The 26,488-nt window shown below is 39.0% G+C and overlaps 1 protein-coding gene across 1 annotated transcript in view; it reads right to left on the bottom strand.

Moving 5' to 3' along the window:
* LOC104158255 (ubiquinol-cytochrome-c reductase complex assembly factor 1) overlaps positions 1-26,256 on the bottom strand; it is a gene marked incomplete at its 5' end in the record, with an annotated part of 45,266 nt that extends 19,010 nt beyond the window's left edge. Inside the window, 6 exons of the mRNA XM_009695855.1 lie at positions 4,279-4,387; positions 10,897-10,954; positions 16,952-17,024; positions 19,951-20,058; positions 24,412-24,516; positions 26,117-26,256. Of these exons, the coding sequence (XP_009694157.1) occupies positions 4,279-4,387; positions 10,897-10,954; positions 16,952-17,024; positions 19,951-20,058; positions 24,412-24,516; positions 26,117-26,256 (593 nt within the window). The remainder of the gene's footprint in view (positions 1-4,278; positions 4,388-10,896; positions 10,955-16,951; positions 17,025-19,950; positions 20,059-24,411; positions 24,517-26,116) is intronic.
* Positions 26,257-26,488: the final 232 nt, after the last annotated feature.

The raw sequence follows: 26,488 nt of genomic DNA, 5'->3' as shown, positions 1-26,488 counted from the left end.
TACCCTCATATCTATTGTCTGATTATCAGCTGAAATCCTGTTCCAGGGAACTCCAGCACCTACAAGTTCTTCTGATCAACTCTACAGCTTCATCTAAGGGTATTGAAATACACTTAAACTTAGAACAACTGCTTTTCTATACACACAGTTACTAAAACACAATACTCAGGTCAGTCAGGTTAATATTCAGGTTGCTAAAGAACTCTGATAGGAAGACAAATAGCAGCAATTTCTAGTACTGACTGAATTCCCCTTACAAACTGATTAGGCAGCTGCCAGTTTGCATAGTATAAATCTATTCACTGCGAGCCACAAGGTGGAGATCTCTGGCAAAGTAGGATCGAAAGGAAGTCTTTTACCCAGCCTAACGTTACTATTAACACTTTGGGCCATTGCATCAAGCCAATTTTTCTGTTTGTTTTTAAAGTTTGATAGAAATGTCACTAGTGGAAAAATTAAGTAAAGAGCACTGGTTAGCCACAGAACTGGACACACCTGGCTGCAAACCCACCAAAAGAAACTGACTTCATTAGTACTAGGGACAGCAGAGTAAAATTTATATCTGAAATATGCCTGCACCAGTAGAATTTGCTGAGGCCACAGGCTCTCTGTGTGTTTTTACAGCTGTGTCAAGTTTTGGTTTCTGACTCTTGCCGACATTCAGGAGTGCTGAAGGAGCTCAGGCTAACAGGTCCCAAAACTTTGTAGCTGAGATTTAGATCTCAGCAGTTTTAACAACCAGGTTTTGAAATAATACAAACTCCATTTGGAGTTGGAGCTGATGTAAATTAGTAGCAAAAATGCCTTACATTCTATCACTTTCAGCTCCAATGAACTTGTATATTTAAGAGCAGATGGCATATTTTAATAAACCATCAATATCAGTTCAGGAATATAGTATCCATTTTCTGCATAAAGTGTTGGAATTGTTGCTAGATACAGAAACGAGTTGAAGAACTGCACCTTTGTCTATCAACAAGTTAAACTAATTGCATCCAACTAGCAATTTCATACAGATGCTCTGTCACTTATACCACAATACAGGAATGCACCAATCGGAGTTAAATATTGACCTTTGATACCCTGCATGAGAGAAAAAGCAGGGAATAGAATTTCCTAACCTCGTAGGAGCTATGCAGATGATAACTTAGGGCCCTAAAAGTATTCAGTAAAGTTTCTTTTCATTTACCTTACTTCTGAGAAAGGCTCAGGTTCTGAAATCTGAAAGCATCAACAGAGGAACATTAATGTCGTCTTCTTTTTATCTACTATTCTTATCTTGATATATTTAGCTATCTTCTTTTGGAGGTAAAATATATACTGATTGCAGGACTAAATTACTTGAAAATAAATAGATGTTACACATGTTCCTCAATCAGCTCACAAACCCTTTCCTCAGCTTCATTTTAAATGAACCAATAGGGATAATTACATCAAGATTAGTAAGTGGAACGTAACACCTAGGGTAACTGCCCTTTACTTATTTATCACTCAAAAATCCTTGCAATTGCTAAAGCTGAGATGTGTGAAAGAGTTCAATCAGGGTACATCTATGTGAAGGGGAGGAAAGTAAGTGAACAAGAGTGCACAAGCATGGAAGAAAATGGAACTGCCCATGCAGGGGCATGGGTGAAGTGGTATATTAAGCTAGGATCACTAGCACCAAGGAAGGAAAATAAAGCAATGATAAGGAGCAAAGGAACAGCTAACCTCTTCAAACATCAACGCATAAATTATTTTAATCTAACATACAATAAATACTACCAGAAGAGACTAAAAATTCATCTTGCCAAAATAATGACTGAAAGATTAGGAACAATTATAAGATGAAAGAAGAAGAAAAAAAAAAAAATCACTAAAAGATTATGAGAGCCCTGTACCTTCACAAACACTACGGGAAACAGAACAGTCCTAATTTCCAAGTTTGCAATCTAGAAGAGTTCACTACACTTTCTTACACACTCTTAGTGCCTGGTCTAGTTATCTGTCACCTCGAGTTCACATTCTCTCACAAGGAGTCTCATTAAAATCAATGGGCCTCTGTGCAGATAAACTGTATTAAATATACACGCAGATGTAACTGTTTTTGAGATCAAGCCTTTACATATGTACATACTTTGTTTAAGCATCAGCTATTGCCACATAAAAGCTATGTTAGCACTAGGTTACAGTCCAAAATATATTATAGGAATCATATTATTGCAAACTAAGCATGCTCATTATTACATTGCATGATCTTTATTACAAACAAAGATTGCGAAATTTAAATTCGGGGATAAACTGAAAAGATGCCTAACCTGACAAGGCAGAGAATGAATGGTGTTCAGACAACTTAAGATCTCTACACATTTGCATCATACAGCAACCGTACCATTATAATATGCATGTATTAACATTTGAGGCTCCAGATTGGATGAAAACGTAACGACACTGGTGGGTTTTTTTTACACTTTGGGGAATTTTGGGGAGCAATGGAATAGTTCAGTTTGCAGAAATGGAAACCCTGTGCTTCCCTTCACAAAGAACTGACTGTAACCACTATTTTTTTTTCTCTTAAAGTTTACTGAAAAAAAAATCTTGATATACATCTAACTTACACCATTTGGGCTTTGGGAAGTGGGGTGTTTGGTTGGGGTTTGGTGGGGTTTTTTTGAAGGTTTTGGGTTTTTTTGGTTTTGGTTTTGTTTTTTGTGGGTTTTTTTTGTTTTTCATGAAGAGCAAGCAGCCTTAAATTCACAGCTGGAACAAAGATCTAAGCTGTCTCCAGTTCCTACAGAAAGCAGAATTAACCAGTGGTATGACATGGAAGGCACCAGATAAGGACAAAAATGCATCAGCTATTTCATTCAATGTTTTTCTCTGGTACTACCATCTAATTTATCTAGGTTCATTCACACTGCCTTATGGCATCTGACCAGCTAAGTGGAGATTCCCATATTGGAATTTACATAAGCCCATTAATGTAGCAAGAAATTCTAAGATGCCTGAATTTAGATTTAATCCAAAAGAAGATTAAGAGGATGACTTGTCTTTAAAAGCAAGCTGTAACATAGTAAAGCTATGAAATTCCCAACAACTAGGAAAAAAAATAATAAACTGAAAAGAAAAAATAAACTGAAATAAAACTGAAGTTACACCAGAATCAAAACTTTCTAAAACCACATACAAAATAAAAGATCAGAGAGAAACTTCCTGAATTACTAATAGGATTGCATACCAAACCCTAACTCACTGGTTAATTCCCTTGTTTGTGACCAATAGGAATACCCTAGCAGACTCTCCAAATACGGCTGACAACTAAGACTTGACAATATGCCGTTATTGCTATATGAAAACTGTCACTTCTCTAACAGTCTAATTTATCTTAATGACAGACAAACCTCTATTTAGTCATTGAGCAATTCTTTTTCCACAACACAGGAGATCTTTCGCACTAGAAATGTCCTGAATATAGGCATCCTCAACTGTATCAGGTCTCCTGTCCCCACTGTAATATTGGGGTTATGAAAACTATCTCCTACCTCTACTGCTTCCGCACCACCTTCTCTGAAGACTATCACCAACACAAGGCTGGAGAAATGCACTCACAGACTTTAAGGCCAGAAACAACCATTACAATTAACTAGCATAACCTTCCTCTGAATAGGCCAAAAAGATCCAACCTTGTTCTTCCTTCAGACTTGCAAATGAACTATCCTCGGGGCTACTCTCTCCTTACAACATTTCTTTTGTTATAAAGACTAGGTATACTAAGAATCCAAAATGAAAAATAAACTAGTGACTAGTTATAGTCATGTACAGGAACTTACCATAAAAACCTTGTCCCTTAACTTTCCTTTCACTCACCACCCTAGACACAGAGAAAACGCAAAGCTCTGCTGGAATTACTTAAGTTGCAGTTAAGTACATTTGGCACGTGTCATGTTTCTCCCTACCTCAGCTGCTTATTCCTATCCATAAATGCCCATTCTGTTATAGCAGCATCCGTTTCTGCAAACACATGGCAAACCATGTGGAAAATTAATTACTTTCAGACAAATCAGTATCTTCATCCAGGCCATGGTGCAGTTTCAGAAACAAGGTCAGTGGTTCAATACAACAGGCAGTACAGCTGCTGGAATGAACGGTCAGGGTAAGGACTACATATACCAGCTTAAGCTCAAAGAAATAAACAAGCAGCTACAGGTTGATTCTTAGGCATTCTTTTAAGATATACAAAGTTACAAAAGCACTGAAAGATGTGAATCATCAAGATTATCAAAACCAAAGATGACTTACCCCCATCACCTTACCACGCTGTTCAACATCCTCCCACATGCAGTGAACTATATAGCGACACATGTATTTTCCTGTGCGACCCTCCTGCTTCATTCGTACCAGACACATCCTGCAAGAACATAAACACCAAATTCATAGCTTCTAGTTTTTCTTCAAATGTAAAGAGTAAATTAAATATATTTCAGCTCATTTAAGATTCTCCTTAGAGTATGTGCTTTTGTGATCAGGAAAAAAAACACACAAAGCTTTTTAATTATTTTTTTTTTAAAATTACCTATCATAAACATTTCTATTCTGTATTCAAGAGCTGCATCTGCTGGATTTTGGCCAATCCAGCTATGGAAGAGTGACAGTGGACTCTATTCTGGCTGACAGTACAGTAATCTAGTTAAACAGCACTGCAACCTAAATTCCTCAGCCTTAAGAACATATGAACCTTTGGAGCAGGAACAAATGTCTTGTCAAATCCTAGGCTACAAGCCAGCTGTAATTCGGCTTGGTACACTAAAGTGCTGCGGAGTCCAAACTAGCCAAGCTGTGAAAGCGTAAGCAAGTTACAGACTTCACCCAAATTCACATTAGCAATGTCCTAAATTATTTCAACTACAGGGGTCTTTGGATACATGTCCAACCACTTGGCAAAACCCCTACATGCAGTACATGCTAGAAGAACTCACAAATTTGTAAGTGCATTGTGGGATCTTAATGAGAATACCAGGTTGAGTTGTTTTACTGTTTTTTAAAGCACTAAAGCCACCTGAACTTCACTGCTGCTGTTCTGTCTAAAAAATAAATCATCAGAACAAAAATTTTATTTTGCCTCTTCTACAATATCTGTAAACGGCATGAACTGAAATACAGGCTAATCCCTCACTAAGCTAAGAGACCAGTCCCATCATCAGTCCCACCTTCTCTACCTCACTAATCAGCTCTGCTCCTGTGTTACAAGTCGAAAGCACCCATCCAGGAGAGACTGAGTTACTGTAGCCGATGAGATGCTCAAACACTGGAGCTGAAAGAAGTCACTGCTTTGCATAGAGACATGCTACAGGTGGGAAACTGCTCACAGGAAATCCTTCTCACAGCTCTTGTAAAAACAACAGAGCAGAGCTGCTGGAGTCCACGTTGAATCAGCTGCATACTAACAATAGTGAATGTGCCACACAAGTTAAGAAGTAAAAATGATGATATTTTTATCTCTTCATTTCTTCAGTGGACATAAGATTTGTGCCTCCCTGCAGGCATTAAAAGTAGTTGGTGATCTGTGAATGACAGCTCAACACGGAGAATCATAAACACTTGAAGCTTGTCTGTTGAGCCTACTTGTAAAAGGACAGATGTCAATCTTTATGAAGGATTCTATCTTGTCTACTGATTAGTAAAGGAAAGATATTTTTTAACCTGCAAAGGAAGCAAAACTTACAGCCAGCAATGTGAGTCACAGAGACAAAACAAACTGAAGGTAAGAAAAACTGCATTAGTCCTATATTCTTCTTTCTGATTAGAACCATACATTTAAGTCCCATACAAGGGTCACTCAACTGAGTCACCAAAATGGAAATAAGAAAAGCCCATGGACCAGAATCTGATTTCTAGACGGAAACTTTCTGAAAATGACACTGGCCATAAAAGAGACAGCCTGGGCTCCAACATCAGCCAGGTGGAATGAGGTCAGAAGACTGTGGAGAGAGGCTGAGGCATGGCAAGTAAACCAACAATCAAAGGGTGGAGTGACTGAGAGAATCTGGGTAGAAAGTGGGTAAAGACGGGGAAGGGCAGCAGTCAACGAAGGGAATGTTGGGAAGACTGTGGCAATTTCTGCCTCAGGAAACAGCTGTGTAAGGATTCCCAAGGTTTATATTGTGGCAGTGACAACTTGGTATCTGCCCAGCAGCACCACTGTCTCAGCAAACAAATAGCAATTAAGACAGTATCAAGAAATGAATCCTCATTTTGCTCACAGAAAGATGACAAAGCTTTCTGCTAAAACAGTGGTTCAGAACTCAAAGAACAGCTGTCCAGTTACCAGTCCTTCCACAAAACAAATGCACAAAGAGCTTAAAACTTGTGTCTTACTTCCACCAGTTTCAAAACCTTTGTTCCTCTTGTGCATTTATGTAATTGAGCTGTATGAAAAAGTTAGTTAGTAAGAGTTACTGTATCCCAAATTTTTACCCACTCTTAACAAGTCAAAGAGAAAAAGACTCAGTTTAAAAGACTAATTTTGGGCTAAGAAAAGCATTTTTATACTTCTCTTGCTGGATACGCAAGCTTAGGGGAAAAAAAAAAAAAAAAGAAGAGTGGCTTGGCAAGAAAACCTCCTCCTGAGCATAAATACTGGTTCCTATCCAGTCTGCCTTCAGTAGTGGTGAAGCAGGAGGAGAGAGCAGTGCACAGACCAACAACTAACAATTGGTCACTGATGAGCAGGACTGGAGTGGTGTTCAGAGTAAAACCTGCTACCCACGAAGCCTAAAAGGCAGCTCTGTGTTTGGATGCATAGTGCTGTCACAGGGCTGTTCTGCAGCACCACAAGTGAGATCATGGAAATTTGCAGTTTATTTGAAAATTTGGTAGTTTGTTACTACACCTGCCACCTGAGGTTTAAAAGACACAGACTCTTTAAAGACTATAAACCTTCTAACTAGATCAACACAGTGTGAAACATTTTATCGTTTCAGTACAGAATCTGTTCTGTAGTTTAGTCAAATACTGACTCATCTTCACCAAACCATGAAAGCAATATTGTTCCGAACTATCTTTAGAAAGCCGTCTACCTGACGTTGGTTGAGTTGGATAATTTATGTCACATTTAAGCTATGCAGAGATTATGTTAGAAGAAAATTATATGAAAGGATGCCTGAAATGGAACAGGAGTATCTATAACTCGACTCGATGAGATGTAGCAGCTTCCCACAACAGCTTCAGCCACAACTGCTTCTGTCAGTATTCCCATAGTGCCAACAGACTGGCTGAAACACCAGAAGTGGTAGTCGACACCACCCTGTTGACTGTTGTGAGGTGGCTCAGTGCCGTGCAATCAAGGTGTGATGATGCATTACATTTCTACGGACAAAGCCCGCTCAGAGCTTCCCACTATCCCCTGCACCTGGCCACTCACTCCTGCTTCTTCAGTTGCTCCAGAGCAACTATTTCTGAGGCTATGTTATACTTGTTCAGAGAAATTACTCTGGCTTAACAACACAAGTATCAATAGCAATTTTGGAAGGCTTTATTCTGCTTAACCCATTCATGAATGGCCAGTAGCTTGGGGGACAGGAGAAGGAAGCTCCTGAATTGACTTTGTCAACAGCTATATGTTGTGACATACACTTCTATGAATAATGGTAACAAGCAGAATTCTGAACTCTTCCTAATTAGGTTTGTATGTTATCCTGTGCCCCAGGCTGGCAAGTTCACGAACTACTGTATTTACAGCCATACACAGGTCTTTGCTGGGGCACTAGCTAACAGAACCGAGCCTGGCTGTGCACTCTGCCTCTCCTCTGGTGCCTTGGCTCAGGCCATGTAGCCCATTCCCTCATGTTAAGGCAGGATCAACTAAATGCCTAAGGCATTCCAGATAAACTTGTTCTTAAAACTTCTCTCAAGCAAGACTCCTCTGATGTAATTTAAACCCCTTTCTTCCTGCCCTCTACCACAAAACACAGAGAGCTTATTCCCTTTCTTCTGAAGTAGCATATTTCAAAAAGGTATGGTGTCCTCAGTCTTCTCTATGCAAATCTGAGAAATCTTTTCCTGCAGGAACTGTCTTCTACATATTGGTGGTTCTTGTTTTCCTCTCGACTCTCTCAGACTGATCAACACTTTTTCAAGTGCAGACTTCCTTATGAAAAACAATGCTCAGAGGAATTTTTGCAACAGATCTTTAGAGTCTTTCAGAACAGGAATTGCAGCACCACTCTATTTTAATTCTAGATACTTTAGAGATGTCACCATACTTGGTGTGGTGAAAATATGAAGGGAGCTCTAGGTATCTACATGATACATCCTGCACCAAGACATTTCTTAGTACAGTCACCAAAGTCATCTCTTTGGCAGACTCATAACAGCTCTGGCCACAGCCAATACTCCGTTTAGACTGCCAATGCACAGGAAAAGGCAAACCCATCAGGGCAGATGAACAGCTTGAGATTTTCTAAAAGGTCTGAACTTCTAAACATACAGAAAGAGTCCTCCTGACACCACGGGTGTGAAGTAACAGAATCAGCCTATAAAAACATGACATTCAGGAAAGAATACTGATAGGTTGATTTTCTAAAGTATAATTTTAGCACTGCATTGGAAAGCACTGGAGTGTATCTAAAGGAACATTATCTTGAAAGAAGTTAGCAAAAGTAGAGGCTAAACATGAGAGCCTGAATGTGCCCTCTTTTTGACTGGAGGTAAATAGGAAAACTCTATTCACAGACAAGAAAAAATAAAAGCCAGAGATTCAGAGGATGCACCATAATCTGCAACACAAGAACGTATGCTCTGACAAGCCCCTTAAGTCTACAAAAGGTAGGATGCAAAAAGCACAGAAACACAGTTGACTAGAACATGATGGGCAACGATAACAGCAAGAAAGGAGGTGGGGTTTACCAAACTACGAAAAATCCTCATCTCCGGCTCCAGAAGACACTCTAAATCAGTTGCAACTAAAACTCTCAAGAAGAGGGGAGAAGTACGTACACTAGAAAGTAATCTAGACTGCATTGCAAGGGGGAACAGGAATGCTTTAACAGATGGTGATCAGAATCTACCTGGTCAGATCATTGGCCACCAGATAAGGAAGATTTCTAGCCTTTGAGACAAAAGGTCCAGCAGGAAGGACAGAAGTATTGGAGCCTTCAGACAGGGGTAGGATCTCCTTGGCCTTGTCAGAGCCAGCAGAATCAATAATGTTCTGTTCCCATTTTACTGAGGTCGAACTGATTAAAGAAAGAGAATCACAGAGAACATAGCAATAAAACTGACTATGAAAGCAAAATTATGTCATGGCAGGATCCTAGTCACTGAGTTAATCACAAGCAAAGCCTGCAGCATTTCCCAACGACCCAGGTAGTGAGTAGGCCTATCAGGGGTTTCTCTGTATCCTGGAATATCAGACTGGATCTCTCATTTGTGGTCCAGAATGACAGTGCTTCTTAGGTCAAACTGCCAGGAACATGAAGGAGACAGGCACATAAACCTTGGAAAAATTAACCTTTAGTGCTAACCTCCACACTCAAATTTTCATTGCTGTGGTACAAAGTAGAGGGATTTGGTTCCTTCCTGCTTGTGTAGTATATTGTTGTCAACCTGTCCACCATATCTTAAACATAAAAGTGCTTCATTTCCCCTCATTAAATGTCTCAAGTGCAGACTTCCTTATGAAAAACAATGCTCAGAGTGGCAACTCTTGGCCTTCTCCAACGTAGCTTTAATGTTAGAATTTTTTGTGTCTATCCCATACTCGTTTCATCTCTATCATAGTCCCCTTTATTTTTATGCCTGTCATGAAAGAAGGTTATGTATCTTGAATTTGATGCTGTGTATCAAAGGGTACATTCTCCTGTCAATGCAAAATCAAGATGATGTGAAAAAAAGTGTGTTCTTTGCAGATTCATGTTACCCCTCTTTGTTTTTCCCCAGATACTTACAAACAGTTTGGTTTTGAATAATTATTGCAGTAGTTTTCCAAATATTGATATGATTAGCTTATCAATTAATTTTTTTAAGCCTTTTTTCCACAGGGAACAGTAAGAAATAAATAAATTGCAAATGTCAAGGGTCTTCCTTACTTGATTCCACTGATTTCATTAACTGATTATGATTTCAATGGTTCTGCTAATTTATTAATTCTTTAGTGAAATAAGCTGCCCCATCTTTCAATATATTGAGGAGACAGGAAATTAAAAGGAGGGAAGGGGAAAAAAAAGGAGGCAAGGAAATAAGGGGCCTATGCTTAAGTGCAACTATTTCAGTACAAACTTCCTTTCAGCCTTTGGATAGCTGAACATAAGTCTATGGACTTCAGTTTCCTGAAAGATCTGGCACTTAACAAAAATTACTGTACTCCCTTGTGCATCCCTCTGACCTTTACAAGTATGTAATGCTAGATGAAAACCTGATTTTTTTGGCTACTATCTTCACAAATGAAAAAACTTAATGTTTAAGGTGTCAAATATTTTTACGTGTAGCCAAGCTGGCATTCCCCAACCTGCATGTACGTCTCAGAGGTGCAAGAATAAATGCCAATGCTATAATTTGTTAAATGCTTCTGACGAGGAGCTACTTCAATCACCACAAATTCTCCCAATTTAAATGACTTTTACATAAGTTTAAACTTTTCCTAAAACACCCAAGTAAGAGTTTTCCATACAGACTGAGCAAGGCTTTTAGAAAACTCATGGCAAAGATCATTCCACTACTAAGGAATTCAGAGATGTAAAAGATGTTAACTTCTCTATGAGACTTTTTGTTCTTTAGTAGAAAATTGCTACAATTCAGTAATTAGTAAACTGAATATAACCTCTATTATCAATAACCATGGAGCCTACTTTTTCTCACATTAAGGTACATATCACTCTATTTCCTGAAAATAGTTATATTACTATTTTACTTTTCACTTACCAGACATGAAGCTGGGCTACTAGAAACCATGAATTCAAAGTATCAGGCATTTGGCATCCTTGATGGGAAGGGGGGAAAAAAACCACAGAAACAAAACTAAATATTAATATTAATATCATCACATTTTGCACCTAACAGAAATTCACTATATCTAAATGTACTTTAGTAATTTAATTTCTGGCACCAAACAGTACATACATATCAGAAGTAAACATCATTTACTGTCACACTTGTGCTTAAGCTCTAGAACATGCAGCCACAGGACACTGTAGATTCCAAAAGATTTCATGTGTTTAGAACTCACTTAGATAACATTTATGGGGGCGGGGGGGGGATTCCAGAATGGAGAATTAGACAAACATGTGGCTTCTAGCTCAGAAGTCCAAAAGAAGTAGAGAGTAACAGGGAAGTATCAAGAGGTGCTTTGTTCTGTTCTTACACTCTTTTTTTTTTTTTTAACATGTGCTGTTGCCTCCTGCCAGGGACAGAATACCGTGCTAGCTGCGTCTTTGCTCCGACTCCGCTGTTCTGATTTACTCACGGCTGTACAACCCACTGCGCTCTGAGCGTACCTTGCCTCTAGCCATTCTACATTAGGATTAAAAACACCAATCAACCATAGAAACAATTTCTGTTTTCAGATTTAGCTCTACTCCAACAGCCACTGGGTTTCTCAGAGACTGATTGTTCATACTATGGATCTGCGTGTGGCATTCAGATGTGAGGCTGGAGATTTAGGCTATGTGGCACAGAAACCATATTCCTCTTCCTCAAGCTTGAAAAGCATGGATCTATGTGTTATATGCACATTAAGTCCTTCAGTTCCTGTCAATCTTAAACCTTCCTCCCAGGAAGTCACCTCTACATCTATTTCCTGGAGAAGTTTTTAAGAGGAGTACCTAATGAGAAGGACCTGACACAGTCACCTTGGCCTACCCAGCACTTGGTCTTGTCTTCTGGATTGCTCAAACCCAGCTGTAAGAAGGTGAGAGTATTCAGAAATGGATTCTCCGTCAGATATGCCCTAAGGAAGTCAACCTTATCTTTTCTGTGTTGAATATATTCCTTCCTGACTCCTATACTTCTTGGCTTTCAAGTATTACCACAGAGACTCACCTGGATCATGAAGCAATACTTTTCACAGTCTCCTTCTTTTTATATGCCGACTAGGGTCAGGCAACCACCAGAAGAATCAAGAAAATCATCATTATTCCTCCCTCCTCAGAGAGGTGACTCCATCAGTGCCTAAGAGGTGCCAAGCTTTAGCAACAGTGCCCATAACATCACCTATGCCACCTCTAAGACAGTATAAAGACACTAACAGTTTATGTTTAGAGAATAAACACAAGTTTCTCTCATCCTTCTCCTCTTTTGGCTCTCCTATTCCTATTAGAAACAGTTCATGTGCCTAGAAATGACTACTTTGACCTAAAGGCATGCCAAAGCATCTCTAACTAGGGCAAGAGTACACAATGCTTGCATTAACCAAACCATTTCATTAAATGAAGGTTCCACAGGCAAGATTCAGAGTAAAACACTTAGTTCAACAGACAGAGGTTTCTGAAGTAGAAGTTGCCATGTATCTGTCTCCCACCACAGAAATCACTCTTCAGTGGAAAGCAAAGCTCACACCTCTACTACTGGAAACACGGAAAGTTTTTAAAGACCTATTCAGTACCCAGGAGGGAAGAATTTTTTCTCTAACTTTCCAAGTCTTGCACTTCTATTTTTATAATTCATTTTTTAACTTCTATATTAGGACTGTCTACATCGGAAATTTAAAGGAGGGATGGCTCCTTTAAAGCAACAAGCTTGCCCTCAGATACCAGGTTTTTAAAAAGAATGCAATTCTAAAATCTGCAGTTTTGGAACACCTTATTCTGGGAAACTAACTGAGGAGAAAGATCCATCCTGTAATTAAACAGAAAATTATTCCTTTCAGTATACAGTTTTATACAGAAAAAACATCTGATGGTAAAGCTACTTATTAAATGACTTGGATTATTATCAGCTGAGGATTAAATCTATTCTGCCCACAGAACACATCCTGCTCACGTCTGCATATGATAAGAGAACGCTCAGGATTATGAGGACATCCCTCCTCCTCCAGTCATATTCTGCACTTAAAATTCATCAGGTAAGGGACACAAAACTTGAACATGGACTTTTTTTCATGATAGATCATCTCTGCCACTACTACAATTTTAGGAAGAACACAATGGGGTAATATCCCCACATCCTGCAAAAAAACCAGCTGCACTGTGTCAGTGTTCCCCTGAGTGTGACAGATTGCAGGAAGTGCCTACAAGGAATTGGATGGACTAAGGGAGACAGAAGAATCCAGAGTCCTGTAGGTAAACTCCAGCCCTTTTGAGCTACTTGGTAGCCCCACTAGGAGCCATAGGAAAGGCTGTTCTGATAGGGCCAGCTCTTTACTACTGCAGCTGCATGACTGTGGAGCAATTAACAGTATTAACAGTTCAAGATGAATTCAAGGTAACCCTACACTCCATGTTCATCAGACAAACTTCAGCTCAGCTCTCAGTATCACCTACTGATCCCAAAAGCTTCTGATCTTTCAAGTATAAGGTTAGGCATGAAACACTCTCCTCAAAGGTGGCTACCTCCTTCATTTTGTTAGAACTACTCAAGCTCTAAAAGCTTTGTGCACAGAAAGCCTGGTGCCAGTAATCTTGCTATTCCCTCTACTACTTCTCTGTTCTCCTTCAAACAAGAAACAGCTGAAGTCCTAAAACAGCTCCACTTCCCGTATAAGCAGCACAGTACAGACATTCGGGATGTAGATTCTAAAGCAGAGTTCCCAAAGTTTTCTCCACGGACGATCACAAAACAAAGAGATAACAGAATGGCAGGTATAATAAAATCAACTGCAGTACAATACTAGAGAGTCTCAATTAAACCACTTCCTTTATATACCACAGCGGCCTCATGACTTGCATATCCATAGTCCATATTTTGGGAACTGCTGTTCTAAGATGTAACACAGAGAAAGGCAGTTCACAAGGCTCATGCTGCGTAGCATGAAGTCTCAGAAATTTCATTAGCTATCAGCAGAAATGCACTGAGATAGCAAGATAGCCTATAAGACATGAAATTCTATCATTGTCCTAGCCCTCAATACCATAGTATCCAGTCTTTACACTCTATGTCACCTCGGTCAGAGAACTACCTGACAAAATCCACATACCAAGTTCCATAAGGTCACACTGCAGTTGTTACTCATGCCACAACATAACCACATCACAAAAGCATGTTCAGAAACACTGAAGAAGGCTCTATGAAGAACTGATTCTGATCACACAGGGTTAATGAGCCCACAAACAGTTTTACACATGCATGGATGTATGGTTTCCAAGGCCAGCTCAGTAGGTTAACAACTCTCACAAACGGCAAAGAAAAAGCTAATAAGCTCTCCAGAGACCAGAGCTGACTCCATACAGTACACTTAGATACTCAACACCATGCAACTGGAGCCAGAAGTGCTGGGGGCAGGAAAGCAGAACTACACCACCAGGTCTACATACAGTCAGCTTCGGCTCAGGCAGACCTGAGCTGGGTCCTGCGCAGCACCATTACTACTCTCAGGGTTCCTACGCAGTGCAATTCGTCTTGCAGGTGTGCAGCACCCACAGCAGCATGGTCCCAGGCACACCTGTGCTTGCTGCATCACCAAGGGTAAGAGTTAAGGGTTAGTTGCTTCCTGTTCCTACTAGTCCCCCAGGCTGCTCTTTTGGGAGTGAGCTGCAGTTCTGGCTTAAGCGATGCCCATCTTTATTTGAAAAAGGAGCAATTCAGAACAGAAAAAAACCAGCTCCTGACCAACCTAGTTTGATGAAGACATGGTGAACTGAACTGAAAGTTGGATATCTTGCTTCTTGCCATGTTCCCCTCTCTTAATCATGTACTCCTCACCACCTACTTTATGCCACTGCTGCTGTCCATCAGACCCTTCCATGTGCCACTTTAACACAGTAAAACAAGAAGTCAGTAAAAAACTAGGCCATTTTCTTTCAGTGACCTAAACAGTTCACTGGAGGACATAATTGTCCAGTCCAGAACACATGCAGAGGAAGATTAAGTGAGCCTTTTCCCTTTGGCCACTACTTCAACTCAGCTGCCCATGGAACCACAGCCTAAAGCTTCTTCATTGGCAAAATCTATTTAAAAGGTTCCTACCCACCCCACACAGTCTGTGTTTTAGAGGAATTGCTTTTTAAACATGGATCACACACCTGTTAAATTTCAGAGCTCATTGCCCAAACAGCTGCAGCTCTAAGTAGATAGAAGTAACAGAAACTTCTTATATCTCTTTTTATACGAAAGCAATGATTTCTTTGGTACCACAATCATAGACCCCAACATCACAGGCATTCTCATAACACCAACACGTGCATCATGCACTCTGTCAGTCTCAGCAAAACAAACTAGCTTGTTCCTTATGTAACAACGGTCTCAAGACAATGCAAATACAGGTTTCCCTGGCTGTAAATTCAGAGATGGTGAAACTCGAAGGAAGGGCTGCCTCCTGTTTGTGTTATGTTTAAAGTGAGAGGGAGCTCTGGGAATTTTCTCTTTAAAACAGTAAGACAATACCAAGAATACAAGTAATTTTACTCAGCACTGAGCCTGATAATCTGCGCTAGTATCTTTTTCACAGACATGTTTTGAAATTCCTTCAAATTTTAATCTATGGCAACATTTATATATCTTTGTACAATTAACCTGTTAAGCAGAGATAGTGAAACACCAGTTAAAAATAGCAAAGCCTCTATTTGAGAGGTAAATACGAGAAACAGAAGAGAATTTATCCAAGAAGGCCTGAGAGGGCACACAGCTGGGGAGAGGTACGTGCACAGGAAAAATGAGGTTCTAATTTTTTGATCACTAATGATGAATCCTACTGCTCACAGAGTTAGCTCACTCCTGCAACCGCTGAAACCACATCACAGTTTTGGAAAACCTTCTGAAAACCATTGGAAAATCTTGCAGCAGCAACACCATGTACCAAACCACCCTCAATAAGCTCTGCACTAGATGAACAGACGAAGATGTCTCTTCAAGCTGAACTCTCAAGAGGTGGCAGCAGCAGCCTCAACCTGTGTCAGTGCATTGTAAAGCCATAAGAAAGCATTCGGTAGATCAGGAATTCAGGTGAGAGGCTAGATACAGGCAATGGGTTTACTACCAGCTAAATCACACTGACATAGGAAATAATTCACATAAGAACAAAATACTATTGAAGCTTACCTAAGTCTCAAAAACACATCTTCCCCATTGACCAGTCAGACATGATACTAATGAAAGCAGCAGCAGATTTTTTTAGCTAATAGCTAAAAAAAACGGGGTGCAACATGGAAAAGCTATCCCAATTCAAGCCAATATTAATCCTATATACTTAAAGGAGGGACTTCTGTCTCTGTTCTAGTCATACTCTCTACCCAGACAAGAGATGTGTCCTGGTTTAAGCTGTTACAGTCAATAAAATGTAGAAAGTCTCTAAGTTCTGGCCAAACCTGCCACAGCCATGAGCAAGAGACAGAGAGAGGACGCTGTGATCTAACTGACTTTGTATCAGAAAAAAAGTTGTCCATCAGTGGACGGGGATGGTTCTCATACCTGCATCCCAGTTATACTGGACCTTCTTACAACTGGTCATGGGACAGGGTAGGATACAGAGACCATCTGACTACAGTAAAAATGGAAAAGTTACCTGGATTCTTCGTTTATTCCACTCCTGTTAACAAAAAAGGCAATATCCTTCAAAGTCCAGGATATTCCCACCCTTGTGCTTGCTCTCCATTGCAGCAGGCAAAACATAACAGTCCCAGAGTCCCACAGTCTGCCCTTGAACCCTTGCCACTTCAGAGTTTAAGGGAACGTTGTAGTACAGTCAGCTTCTAGTTGACCACACACTGTTACGGTATGACAAGTCTTTCTGCTGTCATATTTATTGGTATAAATCAATCTAATGAATTTTCATCAGAATTTCTCTCACCAGGGCAGTAGTCCAAATACCACCAAGTCCATTACTTACTGTTAAAAAATTCCTCATAGTCAGTTTTCTCCACACAGCATGTGTACATGCGCAAAGCTGCTACCTTAATTTTCTAAAGAAAAAGAAAAGACAATACTTAAAAGTATTCATCATGACAGCGAGTGAACACTACTGTTTTTGGTAAATACGTACACTATCATTTTCTGAAAAGACTTCTTTTGAGAATCACAATCATTTGAGATTTTCAGTAGCACATTAAACTACTTTATCTCCCAGGAATAACACAAGTATAATCAATCTTGCCCTGAGGCAAAAAAAATTCTTAAATGGCTTCTTGAATACTCTTCCAACTCTAGTTTAATACAATACTGTCATTACAGAAAAATAAATGAAATGGCTTTCCTTACAGAGACTTCAAAGATCTCAATTCACAATTCCTGGTTTCCTCCAATAACTTTAATTGATGTATACCAGTCAAAGTGTTTTGTATAATTCAAGTTTTAAATATTAAAGAAGTGACATACCAGACATGTCCTAAAAACACCTTTTTTCCTACAAAAATGAAAATTGACCAAGTAAGCTTCACAAGTGAGAAAGGAATCCCAAATGATGAAGGACATGAGGTATACTCAGGTGCTTTGGCACTTCTAATTTTGTTCTTGGTCTGCCACTGCACCAGAAACACCTTCAGTGCATCATCTATAACAAAGATACACATGCTGAAGCTTTGAAGAGCACAATAAGTGATAGCAAAGATCTTAAAGAGAAGAGCTGTCAGCCATTCCTGGTTACTAACATCAAGGGGAGAAAAATAAAAAAAACCTGAAAACTCCAGAGCCCACTCGCCCTACCTAAGCCAGGAAGCAGCATTGGGTTTAGGTCGTTAGGTTTATTTTTTTCCTTTTTGTTTTTTAATTTTTTTTTTCTTTTAGGGATGTATACTAGGGATCATCTCAGTACTCACTATACTACAGAGATGAGTGCTATGCCTGTCAAATGGCACTTCAAATTGCCAAACTAATTATTTGTGTCTCCTCCAGCCAAAACAAAAACAAGGAGGTTACAACTGATCTCCTGTGGTGGGAATACAGGAGCCATTATTTTTCTTATTCAGTAATCTCAGTCTTCTGTCAAAAATCAAGTAATCCAAACTAAAAATCTAAACTTCTTGCATTAAAATAATTTACACTGCTTACTGGAATTCTGAAGGTTTCCTTTTTAAAGGAAACGCTTCCTGGTCTGGAAGTAGAGATCTCCACAGTGAAAGCCACTGCGCCAGAGCAGGCATTACCAGACATTAAAAACATATTGTAAAGAACAGTCCCTGCAATCCAGCCCTTAAATAAGGCAGGTAACACAGGAGAAACTGGTCAAATTTAATCATGGAAGTTTTAGGGTGTAGCAGAGGTGTGGGGGAAGGGAGAAGAAAATGGAAAAAAGCAGAGAAATATTAAGAAACTTCCCTAAGATCTCATAGAGAGCACTGGCAAGGCCAAAAATGAACTCAGGTCTCTTGGGCCCTAACCACAAAATAACTCTCTCCAAATGCAAGTTCCCTAGCCAAAAGCAGGCAGTAAAGAGTAGCAATTAAGGAAAACTCTGAATCAACACTTAGAGCTAACAAGAATCTTTATTACAACAATATGTACACAAGCACGTGGGAGAAAAACTACTCTCTCACGAGGTTTAGCATCACCTGATTAAAAGCAACTGATTTTAACCAAAATACCTAACTCCCTTAAGTGTCAGTTATCTTTTCTTTATATTTTCTTTCTGAGGAGTGAGATGCAATCAGCAACAGTTTCAGATTAGGTCACTCTGCGTTGCAGATATTCAAAGCACCTTATAGATTTTAACTCCTGCACAGTTGCACTCAGCCCTTCCTTCAAGCTGCTTTTTCCTCTCACTCCTTTATACTGTGTCCTAGTTCAGAGCAAAGAAATCATGAATTTCATCTCTTTTTCTTTCTGCATAAGGAACTGAAGGTGACTCTTAGAGAACTGCGCTCATTTAGTCAACGTTAACAATTGCTTTATGAAAGGACTATTTAAAAAACACAAAAGAGGAGGACCTATTTGTGTTTCTGCCGTAGTCAGCTTCTACTGAACAGCAACTCAAACAGCAATCATAATACATCTCACTACTGTCTGTTTGGGAGACCCTCCTGTCATAGAAATACAGAACACTGAAAGAGCTTCAGAGAAGGGCAACAAAAATCAACGCATGAAAGAGCCTGAATAAGAGAAACAAGTTAGACTAAGTCTCCTCAGTCCAGAGAAAGACTAAGATATTATGCAATACATGAGTCTATAAAATCATCAGTGGAAGGGAGAATGTGAACACACACTCCAAGGAAAGAATAAATCCCTTTGGTTTTTTTAAGTACAAAACTAAAAAGCACCAACTGAAAACAACTGCACTTCTTCCCCCAGTGGGTACTGAAGCTATGGAACTCCCTGATACTGAATGTTATGGATGCCACAAGAGTTCAAAGTGCAACTGGACAAATTTATAGAAGAAAAATCCATCAACAGATATACAGAAAAATGCCTAGTTTCATGCAGGAAGTCCTCAAACAGACAACCGTGGTAGACTGGAGGTGCACATTAGACAAGTATCATAATATGTTTTTCCTGTAATTAAATTATTTCTAGATAACTGCAGTTGGTCATTATTAGAGACAAGATGATGGTCTATGCGGGTATTTGACTTAGATAGTAAGGCTGTTATTGCGTTCTTTGGTGCACAAATGAAGTGAAAAATAAAGTATCTGAAGAAATTCAAGAAGGTTTAAGACACTACAAACCAAATACAATATTCCTACTGATGTCAGTGATGGCAATGCATAGATCAAGGGATTTTCAAGCTATGGATTATTATTCTTCATATCACAAAACAGGAATTTACATGGATAGTAATTAGAACTTTTCCATTAAGCACTGCTCCTACCATCAGAAAAAAAAGGGGGGGAGGGTGTCTGATTTTTAGAACTCTGAAAGTATCAAACCACCAAAACAATTATTAAATGAATGCTTTACCCATCTGCTATACTTCAGTGGTCCTGTGAAACCCATTGCTTCTATTATCCTTGTGAAAGCACCCACTTTCTCTTCAGATGGCTGCACGGAATCTTTTGCAGAAAGATGCTGTAAAATTGAAACGTCACATATGTCAGTCCTTGCAATTAAATCTGGCAAATCATTTTAGTTAGAAAAGCTACAAGTTTAACAGAGAATTTTAGGTTTTTGTTTACTTTCTTTGTTCAACAAAACAAATACATATTCAGGTCTTCTCTGCAAAATATTACAGTTTTTACTATGTGATATTCTTCTGTTTACGAATGCATACACTGCATAACCATTTTGACAAAAGCATCCCATTGGAAGCTTAGACTGAAATACTTTGTACAGCAACCTGCTTTCCAAAATATGACTCCCATTCTAGATTTCCATATTCTTTCTATATGTGTGTCTTTACTTGGGCTTAAATCTTTTGCAGATAAAATGAGCAAAAAAATCACAGAGTAAATAAAGCTAACCTTTCACATTCCCTCTCTTACTCTCACAGGTATATCATATTCTAGAGTAATTATATATTATATAATTTAATCAGCTCCATCTTAAACCTAATGAAGCTACACGAACCTACCGTTCTTACTGAAAAGCTCCCCCAGACTGTTATTTCCCTTACAGTTAATCTAAATGGTACTTGCAGAAAATCTAGATCAGGAAAGTATGTAGTCTCCAGTGATTTGCAGCACCTGCAAACATGAGATAAACGTTCTCTTCCAGATTAACTACACACCTTAAACACTATTGGACTGATAAGAAATCTTTGTGGTATTTCACCTACACGCACCCTGGCAGTAGCAATCAGCCATCAGAAATTACCATTTTTACTCCAGCAAATAATTTCTAACTAATTAAGTATGCACTACAAACATTTTGTTATCAACAAATTACTCTACTTTTAATCCATCTAACCAAAATCTAATGCACACGAATCTCCTATATATACTTGAGGAATACAGCTGAGAGCCATTACAATCTGAGAAAGTTCCCCAACCAAAGAAATGTTAAATTGCTTTAAGTTCCTGGAATTTTACCCTAAACACTTCCTCCTAAGTCATGAACATAGTAAGAAAAGAATTTTCTGAACAGGAAAACAATTTAGCAACATAAGGACTGCCATACATGGCCAGAACAAACACAGGATGCAATCTCCAACAAGAACCAGTAGCAGATCCTTGGAGGAGACACAAAAGCAGAGAACCATGGCACACCCCCCGCAGCCTTCGGGGGTGTACCTGCCCAGCTTTTGACAGTCAGTCCTGCACTAGAAAATGCATCCACACACCCATATTTGACAGCTACAGTTGGATGCACCTTCAGCACCCCAGTGTGTGAAACTATTTAACCTCCATAACACACAGGGCTGTGGTACACAAGTTTCAGTTTAGTTATGTAAAAAAAATTCCCACATGCCTGTTTTAAATCCAACCTTGCCATTTCATTGGATGCTCCCAATTTTCCTATAAGAAGTTGCAAACAACCATTTCCTATTCCCATTCTCGGTATCCTTTATGACTCAGTTATCTCTCCTTTGTTTAAAAGGGTCCTAAAATAGCCTCTTCTCATACTAAAGGCTTTCCACATTCCTGATCATTCTGGCTGTGTTCTCTATAGCTTTTCTAGCACTAGTATAGTAATTTTTGAAATGGCATGAATGATAAATAAATACATATTAAAATACAGACACATATCCTGCACAAGTTGCTATACTTAATTAAAAACTAACTTTAAAGGTGACAAAAATTGTAGTTTCGAGACATAATCAATCCCCACGTATACCCACACACAACCTTTAGCATTTGAGATAAAATGTCTTGCACATGTGTACTATCCATAGATGGCTATTAATGCCTTGAACCCCATCATGCCTAGTATTCGCGTAAATATGAAGAAACATGCTCAGTGCCATTTTAGTATCTACTGGTCACCTACTAAGACAGCGTAACACTGTCCAGGACCTCTAATACTCAGATCCTTGCTTTGAATGTTGGCTATTAAACCTGTTCACCAAGTCCCCTATACCATCCAGAACAAAAGTGCCTGCAAAGGCACTTTCCCAGCCTCTGCCACATGTGATGGACCCAGTCAGTCTACCGACACATATGTAAATATCTAAACCAATTTTTAGCACTTTCTCTTCAAGATTATACCATGCAATACTCTTCTCCTCTACACTAAAAATGACACCTAACCTTACATCCTAAGATAACTCCATAAGCCTCCATCCAGGCAGGCAATGATAGGATATGCTCAATGCAGAACTTGTGTCCCAATAACCAGTCGTACCAAATTTACTAAATCAACTTTCATCTCCTCCATGGGAATTAAAATCATACTAAACCCCTAGTGAATGTAGGCAGATTAATTTTACTACATGCCTCATCTACAAATGCATTACAAAGTCTCCCTCAGTATGGATTTTTCATTATGCAGAGAAAGTTAAATTAAAAGCCAAAATTATCTCGATACAACTGTTGCTAGCTCATCACCAAAAAAGTAATGACTGGAAAACAGCCTTTTTCTAAGAAATGCCACGATTCTTGCTTCATTCTTCTGCAAGTCTGCCTGGATTAGCTCAGGAGATGGAGAGGGGATTTAAGCAGTGAGTGTTTGGTTCAACCTATGGATAGAGGTATGCGCTTCATCCTGCCAATGCTAGAATTGCAGCCAAATGCAATTAAACAGTTCTATAAGCATAGATAAAACCAGATCTAGAAAACATATAGAGGAAACTTCAAAAATGTGTTTTATAACTCACTGAAAACAAGCTCACCAAGACAGTGATAGGGAAATAAGCCCACTTCAGGCTGACTTTCCCACTCAATACCTGAAATTCAGTGCTCAAAGTGAACAATCCTCTGAACTTTGACACCAAATTTAAAAATTAAACAATTGGAGCTCACCATTAATTCTAAACCACTTTCCTATCAGGATTGCATAGTCAAGCTCACATTCCAAAGATGAGTAAGTACTCCCTATTCAAAATAATGAGGTTGCAGTCCAAAAACCTACCTTAAACCTTACCTACACTACTGTAAATTTCTTCCTCTCCGGTCATAAATCCTGCCTGGCTTCTTACACCAAGGCTATTTTAACCAGGAAGTTTCCTGATTCACCTTTCAACCTTTGCAACCCTCCCCTAGCCCTTTCCAATACATCAAAAGCAAGTGTCTGACCCCTGCCTTGAAGATCTTCACGCCACTCCTGCCTTGTTAGGTCTACCATCTTGTCATCCATTGCTCTCCCAGATGTGGTCTGCAAATGATGCTTGTGCATGTATAAGAGGGGCAGTGCAGGCAGGCGTAGGGACTAGGGCTATGTACGATGTTTGAGAGCCTGGATTCTGTTCTTAGCTCTGCCATGGTAAATTGTGCAAGCCATTTTGCATACTTCAATCTCTTCGTCTGCAAAACGTTTGGTTTACCTCACCAGCTGAAAAATACAAAAAAATTGACTAAAAAAAGGAAAAATTCTAGTTAAGAACTAGATGCAAACAGCAGCCAGGGGGTCTTTCCTTCCACACATCTCCTTGTTTTCCTTCATTTTGTCTATCCATGTCAAAATAACCAATTTAAGATACCTCTTAGTATCTACCTCTAACTCTGTGTTAGCAGAATACATAATTAGGCAGACAGCAAACTGGGACTGTTGCTTTTATGCAAGTTTTATCCATCAATCCCTAACTTTCTTTTTCCTTCTGTCCTCTCATTTCTTGTGCATGCATTCCATTTTGCTATTTTCTTCACATTGCATTAACAAGAGCAGGATCAGAATATTTATTAGTTGAGAGACACTGACTCCCTTGGATTAAGTGCTAAACTAATCTTATGGAGATGATTCATGCTCCAGAAAACTTCTATTCCAAAACAAAAGACAATAAATGTAGGAGAGGTAGAGACCACAAATTAATAAAATAGTACAGAAGAACAGTAAATAAATTATTACACAATAATTAGTCTTTATTAGTAGATTGCATGACAATTTTCAGTGTTTAGCAGATAGCAGAACTGTCATAACACATTATTCCCAAGGTAAAGATTCAGGCTTGTCACTTCTAATATGTATAGACAACTTCTGTGTTTCCCTTTTTAAAGGTAAGAAAGGAACATCTGTCCTCCCACCCCAATAACTACTCTCCTTAACTTAGTTTCTTTCCTCATTGGAAAGAAGCCCTCAGCCTTATCACTGGAGCATTCAACCCACATAAGCCAACTGTAACTGCACCTTCATATGCTAGCACTTAATTTTCTGGAAAGGAATAGAGAGAACTTCTCAAATTATTGGACCCATTGTTCACACTATACTAAAACCTTTTATATAAAAGTTGAATCATCTCCTACATGTTTTGAAAAGTATTTTGCTACCTGTATCTGTATAATCCCTAGCACGATATGCCCTCCAACAATAAAAACATCGAACTCTTCTAACCTTATTTGTATTGTAAAATGATCTGGTTTGCTGTGTAACGGTTCCATTGGCTTGAATCAATCCACGAGAGGATTTAGACAGTCGGAACTGGCCCGCCTTGCATCTCTAGTAAAAACGATAAAAGAAAATAAAAGAAACAAAATAAAGAGACCATTGACTAGTAAACACTTAACTTTACACCAATTACCCTTAGTTTGCTTCCAAATCAATTACAGTTCAGTTTAATCCTGAAAAACATCATATCACAAAAAGCACAAACTTATTATCGTAACTGTTACAAACAAAATGGTTGTCCATGCTTAATGATCCGCACCACATATCTTCTAGGGTTCTCTAAATGTTCTGATGGAATGGACTGGCAGAACACTCCACTCTCAAAAACCACAGGCTATCTGCTTTGATTTTCTCACACACTACTTCTAATTATGGGTTTTGTCTCTTAATAAAGAATAATTCTTTTCCCTGGCCTTGCAGAGAAACACAGTTTATGCTATTTTTATCTACAACTTTATAGTCCATTCAATTGTCTTTGTGACCAGGACTTGAGAAAAACAAATTACAGGGTAAAAGCTATCATTACAACCACTATAACTTCACAGCACATGATCTGTATTACAGAGCTGCCGCACAATAAAGAAAACTACCAAGTAGGAGTGAGTGGGATCTCCACGCAATATGCTGCACACTGAACAGGACACCTATCATAGCCTTCCAGCACATCCAAATTAGCAGTAACTTGTTTATGAATAAACTCAAAGTAAATATGCTGGTTTGTTCAAAATAGTCATCCCCAGAAGTCCAGTGAATCTACTGGTGGCTCAGAGTAAGCCCAATGTTATCAATCAACTTCATAAGTGCTCACTTCCCTCTCTACTCCCAACATTGCATGCTACTTGATATGGATTGGTGCTTTAACAGTATTGTTGTGTCACAAAATCACAGGCAATTTTCCCAGGACTGGAAGGTCTTATCTGAGAAAAGACATCCAAGCCAAAGATCTTACAGGTAAGTACCTAATTCTGTAAGTCACAGCTCTATGATACAAGTTGTAATACACAGGAGGACAAAGACATTTCATTGTACGCAAGAAGGAAACACCAAGAGATACACTCTAATTCCGCTCAGATAGCCTGCATCTAGTCCCATTTTTCACCTCTTTATTATTAACTGCTATTACATGATGTTCTAGTTAATTCACTAAGGATAGACACAATCCGACACCATGCATTCTACTACAGAACTGGAAGCAAAACTGCAAAGCAGTGCTTTCCACTGAAACAACACTACTTAATGTGCACTGTGCTAGGTAAACATACCATCAGTACTAGAAAGTCCAAGGCTACTGTACAGTAGAGATGTTCTATAAAATAAAGTGCTGGAAATTACATGCAATCGTGACTAGCTTGTAATAGCTGCTTTGGAAAAATGACACCTACATTTAGACTTCGGCATTTAATCTACTCGTGACAGATCATTTGGGAACCATGAAAAGACTACATAGCTGGAATGAAGACAACTCTGTAATAGAGAGTGGGAGCTCACCCTTTTAGCAGCAGAAAGCTTTTAAGTTGCTTGATGTTTCAGCAATACACAGACAGTGAAGATACCACTTTTAGAAGCCTCTTTATTTAAAAAACATTAATTGTTCTTACTAATTTAAACTTATTCCCTTTTTTACACACTTTAACATACTCTGATATCCTACCTGGAAAATACCATAGAGCATCCGTCTACACTGGCCTTGGACTGCAGTCTTCTGCAATAATCCACTGCATGCTGCTGTCCATTGAGTTACTCCAGTCTGGCAGCTCTGGAACAGAGAGACTAGCAATGAAGAAAAGGACCCTAATACTCAGAAACAGTTTAACTGTCCTCCTGCTTCCACAAGTTTTATTCATTTATACAACAATCCTCAGATTAAACTCCCAACTTGCACTTGACAGAAGTATAAATTTTGATTTTAAAAAAATCTAGCCTTTCAGGACAAGCATGCAAGCCAAGTTTGATAGCAGAAACAGATCAGTCAAGAGAAATGGCGGGCTGTCTACATCATAAAACTATACCACAATTTTTATAT

This window comes from Cariama cristata, unplaced genomic scaffold (genome assembly GCF_000690535.1).
Source record: "Cariama cristata isolate BGI_N322 unplaced genomic scaffold, ASM69053v1 scaffold38432, whole genome shotgun sequence".
Taxonomy (NCBI): Eukaryota; Metazoa; Chordata; class Aves; order Cariamiformes; family Cariamidae; genus Cariama; species Cariama cristata.
Note: the sequence above shows the minus strand (reverse complement) of the source record. Positions and strands in the feature narration are given on the sequence as shown.